At 38.6% G+C, this 17,714-nt stretch overlaps 1 protein-coding gene across 1 annotated transcript; it reads left to right on the top strand.

Moving 5' to 3' along the window:
• Window positions 1-469: 469 nt before the first annotated feature.
• Window positions 470-1,971, top strand: LOC134220780 (lipase member H-B-like). Its single transcript, XM_062699881.1, has 2 exons — window positions 470-556; window positions 618-1,971. Exons 1-2 carry the CDS (start codon window positions 514-516, stop codon window positions 1,595-1,597), a joined length of 1,023 nt encoding a protein of 340 aa, XP_062555865.1. The 5' UTR covers window positions 470-513; the 3' UTR covers window positions 1,598-1,971.
• The last annotated feature ends 15,743 nt before the right edge of the window (window positions 1,972-17,714 follow it).

Genomic DNA, 17,714 nt, shown 5'->3' on the forward strand with positions numbered 1-17,714 from the left:
CAGACGAATTATTACTATCCGAGAACGAGACACTTAAGATGGCCTTACTGTTGATGTTGCCTCAGAGTAAACAACGTATGATTTTTTTCGCACCGACCTGTGCGAAAAAGTGCACCAGATTCCTGAGAAAGGTAGTGATCGGATTGCTTTTGGGGCAATATCGCATGTGATGATCAGAATCTGAGAGTTTATCTTGGGGAGCATACTTCTCTAATTTATAGGTTTACGATCTCAGCGAAGTAGTAGCGAAGTAGCGAATGCCAATTGAGCTGTGCACGGCCTTGCTTCCGTTGTATTTGTAAATGCATTTGGTCTGAAATTGATCAAATGATGACTGGCTTGACCATACTAACTGACATACAGAACACGTCGTATGATACAACACTGCGGAAACCAGTGTAGATAAAATCTAACAATTCTTGAACAACTAGATAACAGTTTTGAACTCTTTCGTATAAAAGACGAATGACATAATTCGTGACTTGCTAGACGATTTCCACTCAAGTAAGCAGGATGATACCGTTGCTGATATTTTTGGCTGTTCTCAGCTGTGCAGGTGCCGAAATTCCACAATGATTGTAAACAATTCGTGCTGATTGCGGTGAGTTTTTTTACAGGACCATCCGTTCTTGCCGAACTATCCGACGACCACCCGTGGCAAGTCACGCACGACGACCAAGGCCACTTGCATCTAGTTAGCCAGGACCCATATGTTGAGGAACTGTTCGATCAACCCGCACCCAATTTCGACCCGGAGTATGATACCCGCTTCTACCTGTACACTCCTTCGAATCCGGAAACTCCGCATCAGATCTGGAACAATTACGAGAATTCGGTTATCTACTCGGCATTCAACGCAAGCAATCCGACCAGATTTGTGATCCACGGTTGGGGTGGCGACTTCAACTCCCCAATCAATCGACGAATCCGTACGGAGCTGTTGAGTGTGGGTAACTTTAACATCATCTTCGTGGACTGGAGTGCTGGCAATGATCCGTTCTATCCGAACTCACGTCGACTAGTGTACCCTGTCGGAATTGCGACTTCTAATTTGATCGATTTTCTCGTAAGAGTGAAGTACCTTAGACGTGAGGATGTGGCGGTGATCGGACACAGTCTGGGTGCCCATGCCGCAGGAAATGTTGGTAAAGGACAGTTTGGACGAATTCCGGTGATCATTGGTCTGGATCCAGCTCTGCCATTCTTCGCATTGGACTCAATCGATAGGATCAAAGCTACGGATGCGGAGTATGTGGAAGTGATTCACACGAATGGTGGTTTGCTTGGGTTTTTGGAACCGATTGGCGATGCCGACTTCTACCCCAACTGGGGCAGAATCCAGCCGGGATGTGGAGTGGACATCGATGGAGGTTGTGCCCATGGGCGAGCTGTGGACCTGTACGTGGAGTCGATTAGTTCAAGATTGGGACTGGTTGGTCGTCAGTGCTCAGGTTTCCAGGACATCCGCAATGGAATTTGCACCGAGACTGGATTGTCGTCTGCGATTGGTGGAGAACCAGCGAATAGAGCAAATAGAGTGCATGGAATTTTCTACTTCGGTACAGCTAATGGGCGTCCCTTTGTCAACGAGTGTTAAAGATGTTTTAATATAGGTTGGGCGAATTGGTTTTGAACATGCTGCTCAAATCGCGTTGTGGAATTGTTAATCCGAATAATCATTTTACAGACTGCTGTAAAGTATATACAATGTGTACTTGTGTGTGGCACACTTAAGTGTTAAGTGCCTTGATCTTTGATATAATTTTTTCGATGCCATTTTGACGCTTCAAAAATATATGATCTCTCAACTATAGTTGAATGTGCCAGTTGGGGATCAACTGTTGCTTAAATACCAGCGTGAACAGTTTTCAACTATCACTTAATAAATGCGATAAAAAGTGCCTAAGTAAGATCATGACATAGATGTTTTTATCCCGCAGTTAGAACAAGAACTGATTAAGCCATACATAAGTTTCAAGGATTGAAGTATAAGTAGTCGATTAGTCGTGTCAGATTTTGAAATAAATGAAATAAAGTCTATTTTGCTGATTTTTGGTTTTAATACAAACATCGATTCCTGAAAAAATGTTTGAAAACGAGATAAGAAATGCAAATAAGGCAAACAAGATTATTTGAAGTTTCCAAGCTCAGACTTGATAAATTTCGTTTCTGGATTAGTTACCTGTTTATTGATAAATTTGGGAATACTCCTGTTAACTGAACTATGCTGCTGAATGTTTCCGCTGAAGTGAATGTATTGTTTGCAATGATAGGAGTGCAGTTTTAGAAATGTAGTACGGAATTTCCGGTCAGTTTCCTATCATGAGGTTCACAGTTTGAACATAAGTGTTCATTTATTGCATTATTAATAAGTACCTTAGGGGTTGTACATTTAATTACGTAAGCACTTATGCGGGAAGGGGGGGGGTTAGAGAGTTAGTAACTTACTGTTTGACAGTGATACTCGAGCTCTCAAGATGGCGTCTTCAATCTCTTCGAGGATGTTGTTCATCTTATCCAGGGATAGGAGCAGCGTGATGGCATCAGTCTCTTTCAGAATAATGTTGTTGACTGATGTGAGTTGTTTAACGGTGTTGGTCATCCTTGAAATCCTTTCGTTGATGACTTGATTTGCCTTGATTTGTTCGTTTGACTGGTCAATCAGGGTGTTGAGTGTGGTGTTGATTATCCGTAAATCATCTGCGTCCGGTGTTCCCGCGAGCCATTTCCAGCCTTTGCCGATGATGTCCCATCGTTTTGGTCTATTGTTCCTAACTGGTTTCAATCATCGAGTTCGCGAACGCAAGGCAGAACATCAGTAACAGGGCTGGTAGCGATGAATGCCGTTCAAAATAGTGACTTTAGTGACCAACGATGATGAAAAAGTGACCAAAGAGTGACTTTCAATTGCAGAAAAAGTGACCAAATAGTGACTTTTGTATGAAGTTCTGAACCGGGTATAGAGCTACAAGTTGCATTAGCATTGTTACGGTATAATTCGTAGTTTGCAAACTAGTGTTTCATTTTTGAAATCCATATCTAGAATGCTATCAGGAATCAAGAAAAGGCAAAGACAACAAAAGCATAAGGATTACTGCTACTGGACACGCCCATCCTCATCGTAAGGAGGGAGAGGATGGAAGCAAGATGGCAGTGACTGCACAGATAGAAAAATCCACTGAAATTTACGCTAAAAATCATGCACATAAATGGAACGTCATTATTAGCGTAATTCCACATGAAATATAGCCTAAATGTATACAATATTTGACGTAAATCGGCAATATTGCAAACAAGTTGTAAGCAATCTTGTTGAGAAGTGGACCATTTAAGCATAAAATAGCGTAAATTTCCGCATGTCAAATTTTACGCGCTGTTCATTTTTCATTATTATTTTCTGTGTGCGACATTCTCATAAGCACCACGGAGTTGAGGATGGTATTCGTTGGATCTGTCAGGAGCTTGCAATGTGGCCATGGTATCTCATATTAAGTAGCATACTACAAGAAAGGTATATACGTCACGTGAACGGGTAGTAAGTGACAAGTTGTGTCACAAAATTATGCTGATAATTACAACAACATTTGTTCTTCAATATGAGCTCGAAGTTTTCTGTGTAACAGCCAAAGAATGATATAAAATATAAATAAAATATAAATCTAATTGATTCCTAGACTAAGTATTTGGACTCACAAAGCTTATAAATCTTTGGTAGGACCATTTGTTTGAAAAATATAAAATAATTAAAATAATGAAGAAATTTTAAAAATATAATATAATAAAACAATGGTTTATTAACCAGCTTAAACGAAGTTTTTGAGATTTTCAGCTCGACGTGGCATTCTAGGGAAAAGTTTGAAAATCCAATCAAACGATGGTCTCGTATTAGAAATCCATCAATTCTAATAAACTTTAATTTCTAAGTGACAGACTTTTGTATTAAAGTTAATTAAAATGAATGGCCAAATAATCTGGATTTAAAAAAATCTTTAAATCTATTTTTTTTTTGTTTTATTCCAGATTTAAAAAATTCGACTAATTCATTCACCTCCATACTAGCTTTTTGGATATCTATTCTCAATTGTTAATAAACGAATTTTCTTTTATAAAAATGTGATATTTCTGAAATAATTTCAATCAAAAAGTTTTTTAGTGGCAAGTGGCTTGTGCTAGAATTAATTCTGACATAAGTTGCTCTACATTTTTTTATTGGGACTTTATCTCGAAGAATGGCAAGGCGGATTTAAAACGGAAACGGATTTAACAACCATTTCACAACCAACACGCCCTTATCGCTCATTATTAGGTTCTGCAGCGTCTGTATCTAACCTCAAACTGATGACAGATTAGTAGTACTTCGTGTTTGACTCGGGGGCAGCCAACCAATAACGAACTCGAATCTTGTCGGAGTCCTCGTCGGAGTCAGTGGAAAGTACTACTGAACTGTCAAAAAAGTTCATTTGACGAGGACCGAATTCATTCGTGACGTCATGCTGCAGAACCTAATTCTTCCTGACGTTGAGAAACATCAATCATATTTGTCATGTGATGAACCAGAGGCTGTTCACCATCTTTGGTATCAACGCTCACCAACAGACGTGGTTCTGGTTCCAATGATCATCAATTCTGTACTCCTCAATTGACCTTTTTCGTCAATTTTTTTTATTCGCTTAATCGATTCTTTGGCTTATTTAAGGTCAACTTTCCCAAAGAACTCATATTTTTTGACGCCTTTAAGTATTTTTAAAATTTAAAACAAAAATCGAAAAAGTGCTGTTTTTTCGGATTTTGTTTTCGATTTTAAAAGTAGTTACAGGCTTCAAAAAGTATGGGTTCCTTGGGAAAGTTGACCTTAAATATGCCAAAGAATCGACTGAGACAATAAAACGAGATACAATTGTCGACGGGAGAGGTCAATTGAGGTTAGCCTTTCGCATTTTAACAAATTCCATTTGTGAAGAAAAAGATTATAGTCGACATGAATAGGAAATAACCTCAAGATTTTCACAACACACTTGGAACTTCTTTTGTGCATATTTTTCAAATTTAATATATTACTACCAGATTCATATTTGATTTGGTTGATAATAATAGATACAAATGATTTTTATTTACAAATTCTTTACAACAGGCAATGTAAAAATAGTGACTTTAGTGACCATTTTCCGAAAAATAGTGACTTTAGTGACTTTTGGATGCAAATAGTGACTTTTTAGTGACAAGACTCAAAATAGTGACCAAGTCACTAAAAAGTGACTTGCTACCAGGCCTGCAGTAAGGAACTGAAACAGAACCTTCGGATGCTTCGCCAGGCTGTTCGTGTGACAAGACAAGAACAAGATGCGTTAATCAGGCGGGTGGTGGGAAGAGAGAAGGCCGACCTCGGCCTTAAATCGATGTGGGGGGCCGAAAAGCTTTCGGCGCTGTGTCAGGACGTGCGAAGCGTCAGACGCACCAAGACCGGTGAAATGATCTTGGTTCTGAAACGCGGAGCGCAGGCTAGTGGGACTGATTACAGGAAGCTGGCCCAAGAGGTCTTGGGTGACGACGCCAAGGTGAGGTCGGTGGGGGCGGAAGTGACCCTCCAGTGCAAGCAACTGGACGAGGTCACGAACGCGGACGACGTCGTCTCTGCCATCAGGGACCAGTGCGGTGCAGAGGTCGACAAGACCTCTGTACGCCTAAGAAGCGGTCCCTTTGGCACGCAGGGAGCCTACCTTAGGTTACCGGTTGCGGAAGCCAAAAAGGTAATGGAGCGAGGGAAGTATGCCAAGTGAACAAACTCCAGCCGCCTTCAGTGGACAGGTGCTATCGGTGCTTAGAGTTGGGACGCAAGTCCTACAACTGTAAGGGCCCAGGCCGTAGCAACCAGTGTCGTCGTTGTGATGAGGAAGCGCACAAGGCACATGAATGTGATAAGGCTTCAAAGTGCCTTATCTGCGCCAGCAAAATGCAAGCCTCTTACCACGTTATGGGTGGGTCTTCGTGTCCCATCGGAGAAAAAATAAGAATAAGCCGTGCAAGTAACACAGCTGAATCTTAACCACTGTGCAACTGCCCAGCAGCTGTTGTGGCAGTCGGTCTCGCGGACGGGTCTAGGATGGCGGCTATTTGCACGACGGGACGGTACCAGATCCAAGAGGTGGTACACTCCTCTGCTGAGGGTGCCGCGATAGCTAAGATCAATGGTGTGCTCTATTGTATGCTGCTATGCCCCACCAACACAGCAAATAAATTTGACTTTTACTGGTAATGTAATCAATAAAACTAAAATGAATACAGATCATGTAATCGTTTTTTCAATGTAATTATGGGTTGAAAATCATGCACATAAACGGAGCATGAATCAAACCGTATAGATACATCACCTTACCATTATAACTACACTCTATTGAAAACAATACTTTATCCACCCTGAAAATTAATTTATAAACCATTAAGTTTACATGAAATTATGTGAACCGAAACAAAAGGTGGCCACGCTTGCGACGATCTCGGTAGAATGTAAACAAATCAACAGTTCCATCAAGGCAGCTGCAAATGCAGCGGGAAACCATCGTTTTCGGCCACCGTCATACTAAAGCGAAGATTTTCCATTGCGACTACAAAGCAGCATGCTGCATTTCATTGGTGTACTTTATCAGGCGTTTTCTTAAATGGATGGAAAACTACAACTTCTTGCACTTCATCCATCAGATATTTTCCCTTGACGATGCGCTTACTCAGATCATGAAAATTTACATTACCTAGCCAGAACCCGATCAGTTAGAATCGCCATAACTCAGAACATGTTACTCTTTGAGCAACATTGGTTTCAAGAAGTGAAAACGGTAGAGTGGTATCAGAACGGACTATCACTCTGCGGGCCTGAGTCCGATTCTCATGTTGACCATTTTTTTATTTATTCAGCATAAAATAGATTATGTAAATTTTAAACAACACATAAATTGGAAATGATAAGTGATGTAAAAATAAAATGAAATGTAAATTTCTATCGTTTATCATGCTCCAATTATGTGCATGCTATTTGATGTAAATGTACATGATTCGTTCGAACTGTGAAGGTATTAGAACATTTCAATCAGATGATACATAGGCTATCGTCTGACCTAGTGGATCGTAAGCCGGTCGTCATAGCAGGAGATTTTAACGCTTGGGCAGTGGAGTGGGGCAACCACTGCACCAATCGAAGGGGTCAAGCGTTACTAGAGGCGCTAGCGAAGCTCGACGCAGTGCTAGTCAATGATGGTTCCGCTAGCACGTTCAGAAGGAACGGGGTCGACTCATGGATTGACGTAACGTTTGTCAGTCCGGGTCTGGCACCAGACTTGGACTGGAAGGTGGCCGAGGGTTACACCCATAGTGATCATCTAGCAATTCGTTTTAAGATCAACTATGGCGTGCAACATCCGAGGTCCGGGGATCCCTGTCAGGTCCGGAGGTGGAGAACCAATCACTTCGACAGCGAAGTTTTCACCCTGGGACTGGAAGCCAACACTGACAGTAGTAGTACACTAGTAGTGCGCAAATCTCCTCGTAAGTAATTCTTGGAAGGAAGATAGAAGTAAATTAAAAATTACTCACGAGTCACGGTTACTGCCGTGTCCGTAGGAACTCGGTTGACGATGCTGGTGCTCAAGGTGGCTAACGAGGGGTGGTTCTAAAGTCCAATGATGGCTACGCCTTCAGTCACGGATGCGTTGAAAATTTTCACTAGAAAAATGTTCTTCCGCGGACCATTTTACAAGAGTTTCTTAATCACTTGCTTCCATTGTTATCTTGTTAGTTCACTCAACTGGTTTCCAGACGGCTGCGCCAAATTTGGATTGAACCATATAATGGGTAATGTTTTAAACATAGCCGCGAGTAGACGTAGGACTTGTATAAACGACAACTTTCATACTGTGAAGAATTTTCAAACCTTCTGGAAATAAAACCAATAATTAAATACATAATTAGAATTGCTTTGTTTCTAACTATTAAACCTTTGATTAAATCCTTATTTACTCACGCAAATGTAGGGCATTTATAGATTTCTTATTGATGATAGTAAAGTTTAAAAATGATATTAATAAAAATTTTGGACCTGGACAAAATGTGCTATTTTAGGGAAACTGTCCCGTTTTCTATTTCATTGAACATGTATTAATCTTTTCGTCAAACAAAAAATGCAGCACTATACGCGAAGTCGAAGCAAATTCTGCTCTTCCCTCCTATGAGAAATCCCATTGCAATCTGTCAGAGTTTGAGTGAAACATGGCCGCTATCTCCTCCTCTCTGTTGCCAAATATACTATATTAACAATATGATCCACTCTCACGAAATTTTGGCGACACCACATGTGGCGCCAACTCGCGTCCGAAAGGATCGACACACACGTAAATCGAACTACCCAAAATATGACGATCGTTTTACACACACTTCAAAATGTCATCATGAAAAAAAATAGGGATGCTTAATGTTTTTTTTGCAAACTTAATCGATTATGTTTAATCGAATGCAAATGGAAAATCAAATGTTGTAGCAGAAGTGTGGTAGGCATATTTTTGTGGAAATGTATAATAAATTTGATATAGCTCGTTGAACTGTATCCGGCGGGACCATGCCGGTGCACCTACTCGCTCTCTGTTTCGCACACCATGTTGTTGTTTGCTCATTTGAATGCAACACTTTTATCAAATGTACTATTGTCGCGCTAATCTTTTCCTAGAATGCTGCGACGGTCTTACACTCGTAGGCTCGGAAGCAGGAAGCCGCAGTATTCTATTTTATCTCGAGATGCATAATATATTAACAATATGATTCACTCTCACGAAATTCTGGCGACCCCACATGTGGCGCCACGATACACGATACACGTTATAATTAAACTACCCAACATATGACGATCGTTATACACACACACTTACGGAGCCGAGTTTATTGAATTCAACATTTGGCTAGCAAACATTACCGCTAGGCAATGGTTAAACTCACTGGTATTTTTTAACAGCAAGAAAGTGACCCTGATCAATTTACTTATGTTTTGTTACACTTTTTGAATTTAAATGTAAATTAACAAAATTCGTAGAGATTTATAGATTTATGATTTATAGATATATAGATGCATAAGAGTTTACAAAATGATTGTTTGAGCTCGAAAAACGATGGAATTCCGACATTCAAGACTTAAGGATTTTTGAAAACGTACAACAAAATATTTTACCTACTTGTGAGATGAGCATTAGGGTGGTTCAAAAAATTGATTTTGCTCCACATTGCTCATCTGATTCTTTACCATGTTCTGAGTTTTCCCTGAAAATTTGAGCTCATTTGGATTAAAACTGATTTAGCACAAGCCGTTTCAAGTTTGCATGCAAATTAGTATGGAGAAAATTATTTTTTCGTTGTACTGTTAATGAAGTTTCCTCATCAAGCGCAGGTTAAAAAAAAACCTACATAGCTAAAAGGAATACTCAACAGCTTTCACTCAGTGTAAACCGCATCTCAATTAATCGTTCCAATAATTCATGATTAGACAATGTTTTCACCACTTAAAACACTTTTTTGGTAGTTGATTTGCATTATAAATATATTAGGGAGAAATATCAATATATTCAAGGGAGATTATATATTGCTGTTACAATTATTTTAAATTGATATTTGAAAACCATCCCTAGAGCGGAATAAAACTTGTAATGTTGCTTGGGATATCACCGCATGGCTAAGGAAGGCTTTTATATTACTATGGTAGATTATTGTTTAGCATGATCAATCGTTTTGAATAATTTTATGACACCAGTTAAACTTATTCATACGCATAACAAGTTTCAATTTTGGCAGGTGTTTAGAAAGAATTGGGTATATATGAAAAAAAGATATCGAACCAGTGCATAATCTCCATCCAAGCGTTTCTCAGCTATTTTCAGAGGATTTCATACTTTTATCGAGTTTGGCTTCGTTATGCTCTTTGACGCTTGAGCTTCAATAAACAAGTTATTTAGACTATAACTTGGTAATAATCGATTCCTCCTTAATTTTTTATATGATGATTGGAAAAAAAATCGAGGAAACTCATTTAGTAGTGACGTGGTAAATAATTGACTGTTTACAACTAAAAGGTTCCGTTTAAGGGAGAAAAAAAAGTTGTTTGGGACCCTCGGTAGATTTTTTTCAAATAGTCACGAAATGAAAGCCTAAAGGGTCAAACACAATGGACACGTTTGCGTGCGTTTTGACAGTTTTCCCATGTGTTTGGCCCATAAGAGCTTTATTTTCACGTAGTGAAAGTATTAGCGATGCTCATTTTTTTTTGTCACACACCGCGTTGAATTATTTTGATTTTATAAAACCAATGATGATTTCTTTTCAAATTAACTCGCATGCATAATCCCATTTTTGAGAATTCCCAAATTGTTATCAAATTGTGAATATGATTTGACAGAGAGAAACGTACTTTTGTGAACAAACTGCCCAATATGAGAGTCTGATATAAATACAATTCAAGCATAATTACGTTTGTGGTACAATCTCTCTATATAAAAGTGAGTTTGCATTTCCTTTGAGGCAATATAACTCACGAACGGGTTGACCGATTTGTACGGGTTTCTCATTAATCGATTTGTCTTTAGGACTGCTGTGTTATAAAATATCACTAAATTTTTAGGAGAAAGTTGAGAAATTGTGAAAATACAATTTTGATGCGAGTTGTAAGGAAACCAAATACGATCGCGCTAAAAAAGATCTAGAGTGCGGCGCTGAATGAACTCAACAATTGACAGTAAGAATGCAAAATATAGTTGACTCTGTAAATCTCGATGTTCTATATCTCGATATCTCTCCCTATGTCGATGGTTTCCTCTACTACTTCTACTCCTCTACATACATTTTGTCTTTCTACATCTCGATAACTTCCCTATCTTGAAATCTTTCTATCCCGATGTGTTGTAATCGTATTTTGTTCTGGATTCACTCTCCTTATGTCGATATGTTCAAATTTTTAGGCTACTAGACCATATTTGGACGATAACAATACAGATCAACAATAAGCAATGATATTTGTTTTGTTGTCGTTTTTCATAGCAACAAGCTGTTTTGGATCTAGTACCCATTTAAATTTTCCTTCCATTCCTCGATCTCTCCCTATCTCGATGGTCCCTTCAATATCGAGATGTGGAGAGCGACTGTAGTATAATCCCGAGCAAAGTCGGGTACGTTCAACTAGTTTTTCTTGCGAAAGTATCGAAAAATAATCTATTAAATCCCAAAAAATATCTGATATTGGATACGAAATCGAGAAAGCACAATAAAATAGGCGTAATTGAGTTTAGCTGAAATATCTCATCGTAATGCTACGTTTTGAAAGGGCAAGTGAATTGAACAGCTTAGTTTAATGCACCCCCCTGGCGTCATATACTATCGCAAGGGGTTTGACAATAGCCACCATGTCCACGGACGGTAGCTCATTACCGTCCGTTGTTATTGTACGAAAATAAACATCATGTGTTTTGTTTACTATTTGTTTTTGTTAAATCTATAAATTGTTTTCTCAATAATTTGCAAGATTTACATCTTTGACCATGGGGATTATGTTATTTGATGATAAAATATAATAAACTTACGAATTGAAGGGAATCTACAGGTGAAATCAAGCGCTATACGAAATCATTTTTCGTAACTTGTTCTCCCGCTCCGAATCAAACAAAAGATATTATTATTGTTTATACTGTGTTGAGTATCACAGTTGAAATGGTCCGGGATGCAAATCGAACAACATTCATTAGTGAAATTGAAATGAAATAAATGGTGTGCTGAAAGATGTTTTAGGATTTTATTTTCATGCCCATAATTGCTGGTATTATTTTTGAACAAGTTGAAAAAGTGTAGCCAACAATATTTTGGATAAAATCCAGTTGCTTATAAAGGAACGATTCGTGAGAAGTACTTTTCAAAATGTATGCTGGACATATTCATGAAGATGTTCGCTACGCTGAGAAGCATCTCTTGCCACGGGGCTGGTTTAATACAATTTACTTGCCAATAGTTGAACATGTTCAACTTACTGTCCGTTCAAGTGAGTTGAACGAAGGTGTTTGGACGCGTTTAATCCAAGCGACTTGTTCAACCAAATAATTATACCCATTATGATAAGCGTAACATAACAAAACGCAATCGGATGAGTGTCATCTTCATGGCTTTCCACTCAAGATACATATTCATTCAATCAATGGTGGGCAGCAAAAAGTTTTCAATTCATAATAAGTTGCAACGCAGGTGTTAAGTTCCAGTAGGAATTTAGGACACCGAAGAGGAAGCAGAATGATGCATTGGAATAATATCGATAATATTCAGAAAGAATTAATCAAATTTCTTGCTGAAGAAAATGATAGAAATGTTTACAGTGGAACAATCATTTTAATGTTTGCGGAACGGCTTTCACAGTTTGAACGATTGAAGCAAAGGTGTAGCACAGATAACAGATATTGAGGCTGGCATCCGAAACGTGTGTAAACATCGGCAACCGTTAATTCAAATGTATTTTAAATTAGGACCGCGTTTAGCAATCAGTTGTAGATGGCGCAAGGATCATTGTTATTGAAAACGCAGCCTCGACGCAGCCCGAATGTGGCTGTCATATCTATTGACTGCGTTCGACGGTTGTTAATCAGCTGCGTCCGTATGTACTGCCGCAATCAGTTGAGTAGATGGCAGTAGTGGGCCAACGTATATCAATTCAAAAGTTTACACAGGATTTTCAATGAAATTTGTTCTAGCATAAATATCTGTTATCTGTGGGTGTAGTTTGTCTGCTTTGCACTACTTCATCGAAATATTTACAGTAGTGTTTGCATTTAACAAAGTCGATATTTTGCATTTAACAAAGTCGATAATCGATTTATTGAAAAATGAATGGACATCCCCACACTGTAAAATGTCATCGAACAACTGTATGACTACTCACCGGAAGATGGCAGGAGGGTTTTCCAGCACAAGCTAAAAAAAACATGTTTAGATTCCTCTTTGCTCGCTAGATGATGTTGTTATCACCGGCAAATTGTTCGCCATTTCGTTGTATGGAAAAACTCGAAGTGAACCATATTGTTAATATAATATATTTGCTGTTGCTCTACTGTAAAAACCCATAAAGAACTGTCATTGTTTGTGTGAAAAATTTTGCTTCGACTTCGCGAATTCTCGTCACTAAGAAACGAGTCGAGGAGCAGTAACCCATCTAAAATAGAGAAGGTACTGCTAATACCTCAACGAAAAATTATTTTTGCAATTCTTGATCATAATACTTGGTTTACAGTTTGTCTTTGAGTGATAAAACGGCCTACTTTTTCATACCAAAGAAATGGGTGCTTTAATGACCATTATGCAACTCAAATGAGTTGTATCAAATCCACAATAGCACTCAATTGGGTGCTATAATGAAACACCAACATCAGAACTGTGGGGCCCCAAATGGCCGGAACGAAGTTATGACAGCAACTCTGCGTGGATGCGTGTGCACGCCGCGGAGGTCTGACTAGAAGGGGGCTTGCTGCTCGCCGATTGACACGCTGCCAAATAAAATAGTGCTCTTGCTGATTGGAACCATATATTGTGATTTGGAATCGGACCAGAATCAAGTGAGATATGGCCATTTCTTTATAATCGGTTCCGATCGATACTTATCAAAGGGGTCAGGCCACAACTTCATTTGAATCTCGCTTTTTGATAGATCGTCCACTATGGTTTTATTCTAGAAGGCCTCTAATGTGTCAAGAATGAAAAACTAATTGAATAAACGGATCCTGGAGTCGCTGGGATGTCCCCGGGGAACCTGTGAATAGGGATATTTAAGTTTTAGCACCAAAACCAGTCATTCGACAACTCTTTTTTCATGGTTTTCGATCAGGAAGCGAAGTATGAATATAAAATGCTTTGACCGCTTCGAGGATCTACGGATTGGCCCCGGGGAACCTGTGGAAGGGGACATTTTAGTTTTACCAAAAAAAAAACAGTCGTTCGACGGCTCTTTTTTCATGGTTTTCGATCAGGAAGCGAAGTATATAATGGTCCAATGACGGCTCTGATCGCTTCCAGGATCTACGGATTGTTCCTGGGGGAACCTGTGGAAGGGGACATTTTAGGTTTAGCACCAAAACCAGTCATTCGAAGGCTTTTTTTTTCATGGTTTTCGATCAGGAAGCGAAGCATGGATATAAAATAATCCATTGACGGCTCTGACCTACGGATTGGCCCCGGGGAACCTGTGGAAGGGGACATTTCAGTTTTACCACCAAAACCAGTCATTCGACGGCTCTTTTTCATGGTTATCGATCAGGAAGCGAAGTATGAATATAAAATGGTCCATTGACGGCTCTGACCGATTCCAGAATCTACGGATTGGCCCCGAAGAATCTGTGGAAAGGAACATATAAGTTTTAGCACTAAAATCAATTATTCAGTTATGGTCAGTCATATACCATGACTCGTTCTCACCCCGGAATGATGTGGATTATTAAGCCAATCACTTTCCCTGGATGAGAAGACTAAATCTCTCTGGGCTAATTTTATTATTCTTCATCCACCACCGCTGCCCTCGATGCCTCCGCCATCATCGGTCTCTAGCAGTGTACTCCGAGCGATGCGATGGGCGATCGCATTGATCACAAGCACAACCGACACCACTGCATCCGACCATCATCAAGCAGAGTGACCAAAAAATGTTTCCTCCTCTTTCATGCATATTCGCAGACCCACCGGCTGCTCACCCGCTGGCGACTGCATGCTGTGTAGTTCAATAGAGCGAACGAACGAGAAAAAAATGCGCAAGCGAAAAGCACATCAGTGCGCGCTGCTGTCACAAACTGTAATGACTCGCATCGCACACGGCCGGCATTGCTTTTTTTATACACATGCGGTGGACCCAAAGGCCCGTGACTCACAGCTTTCTGATGTCCGTGTTAGGAATGCACGGGATTGGTTATATATGAAATTTTTACTGGCTTTGACAAGAATTGAAATTTTCAATACCACACAGCAAATAACTTTGAAAATTCAACGATGTGTGAAATTGCATCTAATCCCAAGAGACGAATAAACACTTTATATTCAATTGAATTTGATTGAATTTTACAAGCAAGCACGGTTTAAGTTTATTTCGATTTAAAACAGTAGTAAGATCGATTGAATGTTACGTTTATTTGCATGCTCCAAATATGTGCATGAAAATACATTTAAAATCACAACATATTTTTATCTGTGCACCATCAGGGGTGACAATGGGTTATCGCTTTCACCAGCAGTCTAGAGGTCGTAGAGTAAAATCGTTCAAAAAGGTCTCTTATATTTTAGTCTTCTTGCCCTCAGATACATTCAATCTATTCTACAAGTATTCTAAGTGGTTGAAACAGTGACCCATTCTCACCCCCATTTGACCCATTGTCACGCCCGACGACGGTAGCTTATCGTTTACAGGCCTGGTAGCAAGTCACTTTTTAGTGACTTGGTCACTATTTTGAGTCTTGTCACTAAAAAGTCACTATTTGCATCCAAAAGTCACTAAAGTCACTATTTTTCGGAAAATGGTCACTAAAGTCACTATTTTTACATTGCCTGTTGTAAAGAATTTGTAAATAAAAATCATTTGTATCTATTATTATCAACCAAATCAAATATGAATCTGGTAGTAATATATTAAATTTGAAAAATATGCACAAAAGAAGTTCCAAGTGTGTTGTGAAAATCTTGAGGTTATTTCCTATTCATGTCGACTATAATCTTTTTCTTCACAAATGGAATTTGTTAAAATGCGAAAGGCTAACCTCAATTGACCTCTCCCGTCGACAATTGTATCTCGTTTTATTGTCTCAGTCGATTCTTTGGCATATTTAAGGTCAACTTTCCCAAGGAACCCATACTTTTTGAAGCCTGTAACTACTTTTAAAATCGAAAACAAAATCCGAAAAAACAGCACTTTTTAGATTTTTGTTTTAAATTTTAAAAATACTTAAAGGCGTCAAAAAATATTAGTTCTCTGAGAAAGTTGACCTTAAATAAGCCAAAGAATCGATTAAGCGAATAAAAAAAATTGACGGAAAAGGTCAATTGAGGAGTACAGAATTGATGATCATTGGAACCAGAACCACGTCTGTTGGTGAGCGTTGATACCAAAGATGGTGAACAGCCTCTGGTTCATCACATGACAAATATGATTGATGTTTCTCAACGTCAGGAAGAATTAGGTTCTGCAGCATGACGTCACGAATGAATTCGGTCCTCGTCAAATGAACTTTTTTGACAGTTCAGTAGTACTTTCCACTGACTCCGACGAGGACTCCGACAAGATTCGAGTTCGTTATAGGTCATTGCGCGCGGCAAACCTAACCTCACAATTTTGACAGGTACTGGTCCTGTTGTTTACGTTTCGGACTTAGTATTTTTTTGATCCAAATTAAATTTGCATATTTCAGGATGTTGAAGACATTCCGTACATTTCCCTTTCAAATACAGATAATTATCGATAAGTTTAGGTAATTATCTATCAGATATTCCAAAGAATGATAGAAGTATCTCAAAATTAAAATGTAATCGTCTGTAAACAACAGGACCAGTTCCTGTCAAAAGTCGTGCGTGACGTCACTGCGCAATGGAGTATTGGTTGGCTGCCCCCGAGTCAAACACGAAGTACTACTAATCTGTCATCAGTTTGAGGTTAGATACAGACGCTGCAGAACCTAATAATGAGCGATAAGGGCGTGTTGGTTGTGAAATGGTTGTTAAATCCGTTTCCGTTTTAAATCCGCCTTGCCATTCTTCGAGATAAAGTCCCAATAAAAAAATGTAGAGCAACTTATGTCAGAATTAATTCTAGCACAAGCCACTTGCCACTAAAAAACTTTTTGATTGAAATTATTTCAGAAATATCACATTTTTATAAAAGAAAATTCGTTTATTAACAATTGAGAATAGATATCCAAAAAGCTAGTATGGAGGTGAATGAATTAGTCGAATTTTTTAAATCTGGAATAAAACAAAAAAAAAATAGATTTAAAGATTTTTTTAAATCCAGATTATTTGGCCATTCATTTTTAATTAACTTTAATACAAAAGTCTGTCACTTAGAAATTAAAGTTTATTAGAATTGCTGGATTTCTAATACGAGACCATCGTTTGATTGGATTTTCAAACTTTTCCCTAGAATGCCACGTCGAGCTGAAAATCTCAAAAACTTCGTTTAAGCTGGTTAATAAACCATTGTTTTATTATATTATATTTTTAAAATTTCTTCATTATTTTAATTATTTTATATTTTTCAAACAAATGGTCCTACCAAAGATTTATAAGCTTTGTGAGTCCAAATACTTAGTCTAGGAATCAATTAGATTTATATTTTATTTATATTTTATATCATTCTTTGGCTGTTACACAGAAAACTTCGAGCTCATATTGAAGAACAAATGTTGTTGTAATTATCAGCATAATTTTGTGACACAACTTGTCACTTACTACCCGTTCACGTGACGTATATACCTTTCTTGTAGTATGCTACTTAATATGAGATACCATGGCCACATTGCAAGCTCCTGACAGATCCAACGAATACCATCCTCAACTCCGTGGTGCTTATGAGAATGTCGCACACAGAAAATAATAATGAAAAATGAACAGCGCGTAAAATTTGACATGCGGAAATTTACGCTATTTTATGCTTAAATGGTCCACTTCTCAACAAGATTGCTTACAAC

The sequence above is a fragment of the Armigeres subalbatus genome, chromosome 3, assembly GCF_024139115.2.
Source record: "Armigeres subalbatus isolate Guangzhou_Male chromosome 3, GZ_Asu_2, whole genome shotgun sequence".
Taxonomy (NCBI): Eukaryota; Metazoa; Arthropoda; class Insecta; order Diptera; family Culicidae; genus Armigeres; species Armigeres subalbatus.

What these genes read in the sequence shown, in the direction of transcription:
- LOC134220780 (XM_062699881.1), top strand. Translation starts at nt 514, where the DNA reads ATGATACCGTTGCTGATATTTTTGGCTGTTCTCAGCTGTGCAG. An exon ending in GGCTGTTCTCAGCTGTGCAG is followed by an intron (nt 557 to 617) that starts GTGCCGAAATTC and finishes GTTTTTTTACAG; the next exon opens with GACCATCCGTTCTTGCCGAA.